Source organism: Theropithecus gelada, chromosome 7b (assembly GCF_003255815.1).
Source record: "Theropithecus gelada isolate Dixy chromosome 7b, Tgel_1.0, whole genome shotgun sequence".
Lineage (NCBI taxonomy): Eukaryota > Metazoa > Chordata > Mammalia > Primates > Cercopithecidae > Theropithecus > Theropithecus gelada.
This window is the reverse complement of record NC_037675.1, coordinates 65,077,321-65,088,212: the sequence shown is the minus strand read 5'-3', so window position 1 is coordinate 65,088,212 and position 10,892 is coordinate 65,077,321. Positions and strand designations below refer to the sequence as shown.

The 10,892-nt window shown below is 42.7% G+C and overlaps 1 protein-coding gene across 1 annotated transcript in view; it reads left to right on the top strand.

Moving 5' to 3' along the window:
• The first annotated feature begins 34 nt into the window (after window positions 1-34).
• The window catches only part of SGPP1 (sphingosine-1-phosphate phosphatase 1), a 47,665-nt gene continuing 36,807 nt past the window's right edge, over window positions 35-10,892 (top strand). The window contains exon 1 of the mRNA XM_025393013.1: window positions 35-870. Coding sequence (XP_025248798.1) covers window positions 187-870 — 684 coding nt within the window. The 5' untranslated portion in view covers window positions 35-186. The remainder of the gene's footprint in view (window positions 871-10,892) is intronic.

The window sequence follows — 10,892 nt, the reverse complement described above, 5'->3', positions numbered from 1 at the left end:
CGGGGCGCGCGCGGAGAGGGAGGGGCGCGCGGGGGCGCGCGGCGGCCGCAGCGGCCTGTGGCGCCGTCACCCGGCGCACTCCGGCGGGTAGAGCGCGGTGCCGGTAGCGCTGCTGCTGGCCGAGAGCGCGGGGACAGTTCGGGGCTGCGCCGGCGGCCGGCCAGCCTTTCCGGGGGTTCTGTTACCATGTCGCTGAGGCAGCGCCTGGCCCAGCTGGTTGGCCGTCTGCAGGACCCGCAGAAAGTGGCCCGTTTTCAGTGGCTGTGCGGGGTGGAAGCGCCGCCGCGCCGCTCAGCAGATCCAAGGGAGGATGAGAAGGCGGAGGCGCCCCTCGCCGGAGACCCTCGACTGCGAGGGCGGCCGCCGGGGGCGCCCGGAGGATCCCAGCCGCCCGGGAGCGACCGCAATCAGTGCCCCGCCAAGCCGGACGGCGTCGGCTCCCCCAACGGCGTGCGGAACGGGCTGGCGGCCGAGCTGGGCCCGGCCTCGCCGCGGCGCGCGGGCGCCCTGCGCCGCAACTCGCTGACTGGCGAGGAGGGCCAGCTGGCCCGCGTGAGCAACTGGCCGCTCTACTGCCTGTTCTGCTTCGGCACGGAGCTGGGCAACGAACTCTTCTACATCCTGTTCTTCCCCTTCTGGATCTGGAACCTGGACCCTCTGGTGGGCCGGAGGCTCGTGGTCATCTGGGTGCTGGTCATGTACCTGGGCCAGTGCACCAAGGACATCATCCGCTGGCCGCGGCCCGCCTCGCCGCCCGTGGTCAAGTTAGAGGTCTTCTACAACTCCGAGTACAGCATGCCCTCCACTCATGCCATGTCCGGCACCGCCATCCCCATTTCTATGGTCCTCCTCACCTATGGCCGCTGGCAGGTAAGGTTCCCTCTCGTCCTGTTCAGCCTGGGGGAGTTCAAAGAACTCGGAGTTCTCTTTGCTCTCTGCATTTATTTTAATTCGGCCGTTCCCCTCCAAAGCCTCTCTTTCCACAGGTTTTCACAATACCCTCAAACAGGCCCTTTCTGGGTTTTGAAAAATTAAGTGATTGGGGGAAACTAGAGACTTAGCCATTGAATTATATTTTAATATTAAATTCCCATTTAATGCCTTTCTTAGAACCCAAAGGACACACTTTTTCTAGAGTAATATATTGTCATTGGGCTTTGGTTGAGTTTTTAAAACGGCTAATTCTTGCAATGCACAGTGGAAGTGAATTTTTAAAATAATTAATCGCTATGTAAACTAAGACCCAGTTTCACCGTAATATATGGTGCCTTCCCTGAAACTGATTGTTTCAGAAAGAGGTAAAGTCATTAGCTTTACCGTGAGACAGTGTTTACAAAACCTTGCTGTAATTCCAAAACAAACGTGCTAGTTTCAAGCAATGAAGTAATCGATTTTCAGCGAAATTCCCTTTATGGAAGTTAACGGAGCACAGTGTGAGTTGTTTTTAAGGGGTGTGGTTGCTACTTTGCTGATAAAGTTTAATTATCTTCTGGATTACTGATCTGTAGTATCTTAACAGTTGTTGAGCTACAACTGTAATACTATAGTATTATTACCTCATTAACTCTAAAAATTCATGGTTTAGAAGTTATTCTTAAAGATAGGGCTCTTGATCAGACTGGTGGGTTTATAAAAATGGCAAATGTGACAGCAGGTTCAGCCTGACAATCAGGAAGAGGTTTTTTTTTTTTTTTTTTTAACCCTCTCTGAAAACTGCCAAGGGAAGAGTTTTTAATGGTAATCGTTTTTATTTTGCTTACTTCTTTTGTCGTTCCGATGTTTATCTGTCTTTGAATTGTAAGATTTGTTAATCCTGCAGACCAGTCCCTTATTTTAAGAATAAAGTGCGTAATTATGGAGGCTCTAAGGAAACAAACTTCCTCTATTTTTCCCCTTTACTTCACAAAATCATTTTACATTGAGAAATACACATTCTGTGTAAAACTCCATTATGGTAAGCTTACTTAACCCACATTAAATTTCAGTGTAGATAAAATTTTATCCCCATGGATAATTCTGTGTAGTGCATCTCTCTCACAGTACATGGAAAATACGCATTGTGCATAGTAAGAATGGCAGAATTAGGAGGAAAGAGTACCATGGGAAGTTTTTTTCTGTTTAACCAAAGGAGCTGTGCGGTGATGTTCAGATTGTGAAGCAGTGCTAACCTGTTTTGCGTGATAGATAAATATCTCGAATTTTTCATTTAATCTAAGTATGAATTTAAAATTTTCAGTGAGCTGTGTTTGGCCTGATGATGTTAGCTGATGATGTTTCTCTTATTTTCATGAGACTTTTAGGATTCTGTAACAATAGAGCCTTTTATGATGCCTTCTCAGTGAGTAGCTATTTTGTATGCTATTAGTATTAGCAGTCAAAGTAAGAGAAAATAGCTATTTTTGCTCTTTATTTGTTCTGGACACATACTAACGAAGTCTGAAAACGGTACTGCTGAGTCGTTTATGGGATATTGATATCCTAACATTTCAGAGTTGTTTGAATTATCAGAATAAGCTTAGATTTTAGTTTTTAAACCTAGTTTATTTAATTCAAAGTTTAAGGAATTTGAGTATCATAGAATTTTAGACTTTGAAGCAGACTGGATGTTAGAAATCACCTGGTTTCAAACTGTCATTTTACAGATGTGCAAACTGACCAGTTACATTAAAATTAATCTTGTAATGCTTTAAATTTCTTGTTTTACATTTTTTCACTCTAAATTTGCATAATTTTTTGGTTAGCTGTTCTGAAAGAAAGCTTCCTGACGGAGTCTTGCTCTGTCGCCCAGGCTGAAGTGCAGTGGTGCAGTCTCAGCTCACTGCAACTTCCGCCTCCCGGGTTCAAGCAATTCTCTGCCTCAGCCTCCGGAGTAGCTGGGATTACAGGCGCCCGCCACCATGCTGGCTAATTTTTTTAGGATTTTTAGTAGAGACAGGGTTTCACCGTCTTGTCCAGGCTGGTCTTGTACTCCTGACATCAGGTGATCCACACGCCTTGGCCTCCCAAAGTGCTGGGATTACAGGTGTGAGCCGCCACACCTGGCCTAAGCCTCCCTTATATGAAACTTCTGTGTTTATAAATGTTTGTAATAATCCAGTACAAAAAACAAGATGGCTTTTTAACCTTTTTCCTTTTTTTCCCCTAAGACTCGGGGTCTCACTATATTGCCTAGGCTGGTCTCGAACTCCTGGGCTCAAGTTCCAAAGTGCCACCTTGCTCAGCCCCTTTTCCTTTTTTTTTTAAGATCCTTGTTATCTATTGAAAACAAAAGTACCCTCCTTTGCTTCAGTTGTTTGGGTCCTCTGCTCTGTCAATTAGTATTGTACTGCATTGGAGGCTTGTATAGAAAGCCTTTCCCCTAGAAACTGGGCGAAGAATTAAACAATGAAAGCCTGGTGTTTTTCTAAGAAGTTTTGGTTGGCAGTCTTGCCTATCTCCTGTGCCTCAGCTGCTTATTTGGTACAGGTATGGTTACTTATATATGCCTAGGATGCTGAAACATCTTTTGAAACTGAGTTCTCTTACATATACCATTCCTTTGTCTTGGCTTTACTGCTTCACTCCTCCCTACTACTTAATGTTTCTCCCCTCATTGAAATTTGCTCAAGATTCACCACCCAGAAAATTTTAAATTAACCCTTTCTGTTTCATTATTCCTCACTTACACTTGAAATGACAGTATATGGCCAGGTGTAGTGGTTCACCCCTGTAATCCTAGCACTTTGGGAGGCTGAGGCAGGAGGATCCCTTGAGCCCAGGAGTTGGAGACCAGCCTGGGCAATATAGTGAGACCCTGTTTCTGCAAAAAAAAAAAAAAAAAAAAAATCAAAAATTAGCTGGGCATGGTGGCATATGTCTATAGTTCTAGCTAAAATTAGCTGGGCATGGTGGCATGTGCCTGTAGTTCTAGCTACTAGGGAGGCTGAGGTGGGAGCATCACTTGAGCCTGGGAGGCTGAGGCTGCAGTGAGCTGTGATTGCACCACTGCATTCCAGCCTGGGTGATGGGTCAAGACCCTATCTCAGAGATAAACAAAGACAAGTGTACAAACTCGGGGGTTGTTTAAAAATGCAGATTTCTACATTTCCCAGGGTAAGTTTCCCAGTGATTCTGATCCATTAGATAAGTGAGGAGTTGTATTTCTTCAAGATTGTTGTCTCAGCTTCTTTGAAATTCCAGTCTTTGATCTTTTTTTTTTTTGGAAAACGAAATCTCTCTTTGTCGCCCAGGCTGGAGTGCAGGGTCGTGATCTCAGCTCACTGCAAACTCTGCCTCCTGGATTCAAGCAATTCTCCTGACTCAGCCTCCTGAGTAGCTGGGACTACAGGAGCACACCACCACCCCCAGCTAATTTTTGTATTTTTAGTAGAGTTGGGGTTTCACCATGTTGGCCAGGATGATCTTGATCTCTTGACCTCGTGATCCACCCCCCTCAGCCTCCCAAAGTGCTGGGATTACAGACGTGAGTCATTGCGCCCCACCTGAATTTTTTTAAGGTACCATTATAAGACAAAGGAGAGTTTGGAATAGTGTAGCTCCAAGTAGTTACTTAAAGAGTTTTCTGCATATATTTTATGGTGATGGATAATAGAAAATGTTATGACCTTTTTCCAGGGATTAAATAACTTGAGATCCATTGCGTAGGATAATGATTATTGCTCTCATATTATTCATTGGAATTTTTTGTAGCCCGAATTGGAAAACAAATTAAGAAAAAAAGGAGCATCTGATATAAAGACAATAAATAGTCCTTTGAAGAATAAGATAAACAATATGACGTTCCTTTTCCATTTATGTTTGCATGTTCTTTTCAGAAATAAAATTTCTTAATTTTTAAAGCTCTGACTTGAATTAATTTAATTTTAAAATAATATGGAATATAATCAGTTCTAATTGTATACTTTGTTTAATTATAAGGTTTTAGATTAGTTTCTTTTTTTTTTTTTGAGACGGAGTCTCGCTCTTTCGCCCAGGCTGGAGTGCAGTGGTCGGATCTCAGCTCACTGCAAGCTCCGCCTCCCGGGTTTACAACATTCTCCTGCCTCAGCCTCCCGAGTAGCTGGGACTACAGGCGCCTGCCACCACCCCCGGCTAGTTTTTTGTATTTTTTTAGTAGAGATGGGGTTTCACCATGCATGTTAACCAGGATCGTCTTGATCTCCTGACCTCGTGATCCGCCCGTCTCGGCCTCCCAAAGTGCTGGGATTACAGGCTTGAGCCACCGTGCCCAGCCGATTAGTTTCATTTTTTAAAAATTAGTCTTTTTTTTTTTTTTTTTTTTTTTGAGACATCGTCTCATTCTGTCGCCCAGACTGGAGTGCAGTGGCACAGTTCCGGCTCACTGCAGCCTCAACCTCCCAGGCTTAAGTGATCCTCCCACCTCAGCCTCCCAAGTAGCTGGGACCACAGGCACACACTGCCATGGACAGATAATTTTGTTTGTTTGTTTATTGTAGAGACAGGGTTTTGCCATGTTGCTTAGGCTGGTCTTGAACTCCTGGGCTCAAGTGATCCTCCCACCTCGGCCTCCCAAAGTGCTGGTATTACAGGTGTCAGCAACCTTGCCCGGCCAAAAATTAGCCATAGCACTTACTTTGTAGACAACTCATTGCCAACTAGTCTTTCACTTTATGTGCTTTTACTACTTTGTATTTTAATAACTTATATTTTATAATATTAATTATATTAGTAATGTTATGATAACATTGTTAATATTTATTTATTTTGAGATGGTGTCTCACTCTGTTGCCCAGGCTGGAGTGCAGTGGTGCAATATTGGCTCACTGCAACCTCCGCCTCCTAAGTTCAGGTGATTCTCCTGCCTCAGCCTTCTGAGTAGCTGGGATTACAGGCACCTACCACCATGCCCAGCTAATTTTTTTTTTTTTTTTCTCTCAGTAGAGACGGTATTTCACCATGTTGGTCAGGCTGACCTCAAACTCCTGACCTTGGGATCTGCCCACCTCGGACTTCCAAAGTGCTGGGATTACAGGCATGAGCCACCGTGCCTGGCTGTTAATATATATTTTTAAGCACTTACTATGAATCTGACATTGTTTGAAATGTCTTTTACCTAATTCACTCTTCTGTAATAATATCCCAATGTTTGATCCTATTATTAGCATGGGTTTACAGATGAGGAAACTGAGGTTCAGGGAGGTTATATTATATAACTTAAGCAAAGTAACATAGCCAGTAAGTGACAGGGCCTCAGACTGACTCAGGAGCTTATATAGAAAATTCATTTTAAATCACACTTTGTGTGTGATTTTTAAGTATGCTTGCAGTAATATTATTTTTGAAATATATGATTGTGTTCTTAAAATACAAGAATAGCTTTTATATACTTTGAGAAGATAATTTGTGTTTGTGTATATACATACATATGCAACATCCGCAAATATTTGTGTTTTAAACATGTATTAAGATGTTGACTGAAATCAAACGCTGATTTGTCTCCTAATATAAATAAAAAATTTGATAAACACAGTAAGAGCTTTGGAAAAGAAAGACACGTAAGAATATTCTGTCAAAACGTGGTTTACTGTAAATAGAGGAAGCTATCTGTGAGGTCATGAAAAGATAAATGGAAGAAAGGCAAAGAGTAAGAGTTACAAAAGTAGGTCACAATAAAGACCAGAGAAGGCTGCAAGATCCAAGAAAAATTGATCACTATGGTAATTCTGGAAAGAAACACAGTTTATTAAAAAATTGAATTGGTTTGCCTCTTTTTTACTGAGCATGATACTTGTGTTTGAAATTCACATTTTCCTGAGTTTATAAGTGCTTATTACTAATTCTTTTTTTCTTTTTTCTTTTTTTTTTTTTTGGATACGGAGTCGTCTTCTTGTCACCAGGCTGGAGAGCAGTGGCATGATCGTGGCTAACTACAACCTCTGCCTCCTATGTTCAAATGATTCTTCTACCTCAGCCTCCTGTGTAGCTGGGATTACAGGTGCGCACCACCACACCTGGCCAATTTTCGTATTTTTTTTTTGAGATGGAGTCTTGCTGTGTCGCCCAGCCTGGAGTGCAGTGGCACGATCTTGGCTCACCCACCACATACCCATCTCTTCTAAAAATACAGAAATTAGACTGGGTGCTGTGGCTCACGCCTGTAATCCCAGCACTTTTGGAGGCCGAGGAGCATGGATCGCCTGAGGTCAGGAGTTCAAGACCAGCCTGACCAATATGGTGAAACCCTGTCTCTACTGAAAATACAAAAATTAGCTGGGTGTGGTGGCGGGTGCCTATAGTCCCAGCTGCTCGAGAGGCTGAGACAGGAGAATTGCTTGAACCTGAGAGGCAGAGGTTGCGTGAACCCTGGTGACAGAGTGAGACTCCGTGTTAAAAAAAAAAAGAAAAGAAAGGAAAAAAAAACATGAAGAGGAGAGAACATTTCTTTCTCTGCCCCACAGCTTCTAGGGTCTTTTTTTCTAAAGGATTCAGTGTTAGACTATTTCTTGTTTAGCTTCCCAGAGAAGTCCCAGCTACTCGGGAGGCTGAGACAGGAGAATTGCTTGAACTGGGAGGCAGAGGTTGCTTGAACCCTGGTGACAGAGTGAGACTCCGTCTCAAAAAAAATATGAAGAGGAGAGTACATTTCTTTCTCTGTCCCACAGCTTCTAGGGTCTTTTTTTAAAGGATTCAGTGTTAGACATTTCTTGTTTAGCTTCTCAGAGGTAGTCTCTACTTTTGCAGACATACATTTATGTAGTTGTTTGTTTATTTTGAGACAGAATTTTGCTTTTGTTGCCCAGGCTGGAGTGCAATGGCACGACCTTGGCTCACTGCAACCTTAGGCTCCCAGGTTCAAGCGATTCTCCTGCTCAGCCTCCCAACTAGCTGGGATTACAGGCGCCCACCACCACGCCCAGCTAATTTTTTGAATTTTTAGTAGAAATGGGTTTTCAACGTGTTGGCCAGGCTGGTCTTGAGCTCTTGACCTCAGGTGATCCACCCGCCTCGGCCTCCCAAAGTGCTGGGATTACAGGCATGAGCCACCACACCCGGCCTATATAGTTTATTATTCATACACAAGGTGACGTACTGTACTGTTCTGGATCTTGCTTTTATCACTTAGTAACGTATTGCGAAGACCTTCTTTCCCCTCCCTCCCTCCTGTTCTTCCTTCCATCCATCTTTCTTTTCCTCTTTCTCTTTCCTTCCCATCCTTCCTTCCTTCCTTTCTATTTCTTCTTTTTTTCTTACCATTTTTGTTTTTACATAGGTTTCACCATGTTGCCCAGTTTGATCTCAATCTCCTGGGCTCAAATGATTCCCCTGCTTCGGCCTCCCAAAGTGCTGGGATTACAGGCATGAGCCACCATGCCCAAACTTTTTTTTTTTTTTTTTTTTTTTTTAAGATTCAGGCTCCCTCTATCGCCCAGGATGGAGTGCAGTGGTGCCATCTTGGCTCACTGCAGCCTACACCTTCCGTGTTCAAGCAATTCTCCTCTCCCAGCCTCCCAAATAGCTAGAATTACAGGCACCCACCACCATGCCCAGCTAATTTTATTTATTTATTTTTTCGTGTTTTCAGTAGAGATGGGGTTTCACTGTAGTGGACAGGCTGGTCTCCAATTCCTGACCTTTAGTGATGCACCCGCCTCTGCCTCCCAAAGCTCTGGGATTATAGGCGTGAGCCACCGTGTCTGGCCCTTTTTTTTAAATTCCAACAATTAATGAATACTAATTATGTATCTGTGATATTTTAAAATGCCTTACATAAATCTTTTTTTTTTGAGACTGAGTTTCATGCTTGTTGCCTAGGCTGGAGTGCAGTGGCATGCGATCTCAGCTCACTGCAACCTCCACCTCCTGGGTTCAAGTGATTCTCCTGCATCAGCCTCCCGAGTAGCTAGGATTACAGGCGCCCACCACCATGCCCAGCTAATTTTTCTTTTTCTTTTTTTTCTTTTTGAGACAGAGTTTCACTCTTGTTGCCCAGTCTGGAATGCAAAGGCCCGATCTCAACTCATTGCAACCTCTACCTCTCAGGTTCAAACAATTCTCCTGCCTCAGCCTCCCAAGTAGCTGGGATTACAGACATGCTACCACGCCCGGCTAATTTTTGTATTTTTAGTAGAGACGGGGTTTTGCCATGTTAACCACGCTGGTCTTGAACTCCTGACCTTAGTGATCCACCTGCTGCAGCCTCCCAAAGTGCTGGAATTACAGGTGTGAGCCACCATACCTGGCCTAAATTAATTCTTTTAATACTCATGAAATCCTGTATTTTCACTAGGTTGCCAAAGAAACTGAGGCAGAGGACGGTTGACTAACTTGCCTAAGATTACTCAGCAAGTACATACCTTACAGAGCCTGGATTCAAACCCAAGCACTTTGACTGCAAAATGATGCTATACTACTGGATCATGTTGCTGCTTCTGTCTGTCTCTCTGTCTCTCTCTCTATATATATATATTTTTTTCTTTTCTTTTCTTTTTGTTTTTTGAGATGGAGTCTCACTTTGTCACCCAGGCTGGAGTGCAGTGGTGCGATCTCAGCTCACTGCAACCTCCATCTCCCGGGTTCAAGCAATTCTCCTGTCTCAGCCTCCTGAGTAGCTGGGATTATAGGCACGTGCCAACATGCCTGGCTAATTTTTGTATTTTTAGTAGAAATGGGGTTTCACCATGTTGGCCAGGCTGGTCTTGAACTCCTGACCTCAAGTGATCTGCCCACCTTAGCCTCTTAAAGTGTCCATATTAATACATTCTACATTTTTTATATATATATATATACACACACATATATATATATATGGCGAGAGAGAGAGAGGGAGAGGCAAACAGAGAAGGAGAGAGAAAATGCTATATAATATTTGTCACATTTGCATGCTGTTCCAATATATTAATATGACATAATTTAATAAGTTGACTATTTCTATACATATATTTAGATATTTATTTATTTTCCCAGAGCTCCCCTCAAGAAATATTCCAATACCTTTAGTTTTCCAGTCGTTTGCTAGTATAATGACACAGTGACTGTTTGTTGGAACACATTACTATGTCAAAGAATATATAGGCATTTAAATTTTAACAGATAACGTAAAATTGCCTGTCATAAAGACTACTAACTTACATTCCTCCCGGAAATGTATGAGAGTATCTGGTTTCCTATGCTCTTACTGTTGCAGTATGTTATCAAATTTATTGATCTTCCTCAAAATAATTTTTCTTAAATTTTTAAAAAATAATTTTTACATGGCCGGGTGTGGTGGCTCATGCCTGTAATCACAGCACTTTGGGAGGCTGAGGTGGGCAGATCACCTGAGGTCAGACATGGAGAAACCCTGTCTCAACTAAAAATACAAAAATTAGCTCGGTGTGGTGGCAGGCACCTGTAATCCCGGCTACTCGGGAGGCTGAGGCAGGAGAATCGCTTGAACCTGGGAGGTGGAGGTTGCAGTGAGCCAAGATCATGCCACTGCACTCCAGCTTGGATGACAGGAGTGAAACGCCATCTCAAAAAAAAAAATGTATGTTATATATAAAATATATATTATATATAAGTAATTTTAACATTGTATTTAATTTGAATTAATCTTACGAGTGAAGTTGAAGAACATTCCATAGGTTTATTGACCACTTATGTTTCCTTTTCTGTGAGCTGTCTATTCAAAGCGTTTCTCTTATTTTTTTCAGTTAGATTATTGGTATTTTACTTACTGATCTTTACAGACTTTAAAAAATTTTTTATTTCTATGGATACCTAGTAGGCATATTTATAGGGTACATGTTGATTTTTAAAAACTGTATCTTTTTTAGTGGTTGCTTCACCTTAAAATAATACTACACTAGTTCAAGTATAGCATCAGAACCTTGCAACAGTATGTTTCCACTTTTCCCCGCCCTGCCTTTGTCATGCATTTATATCTACATATG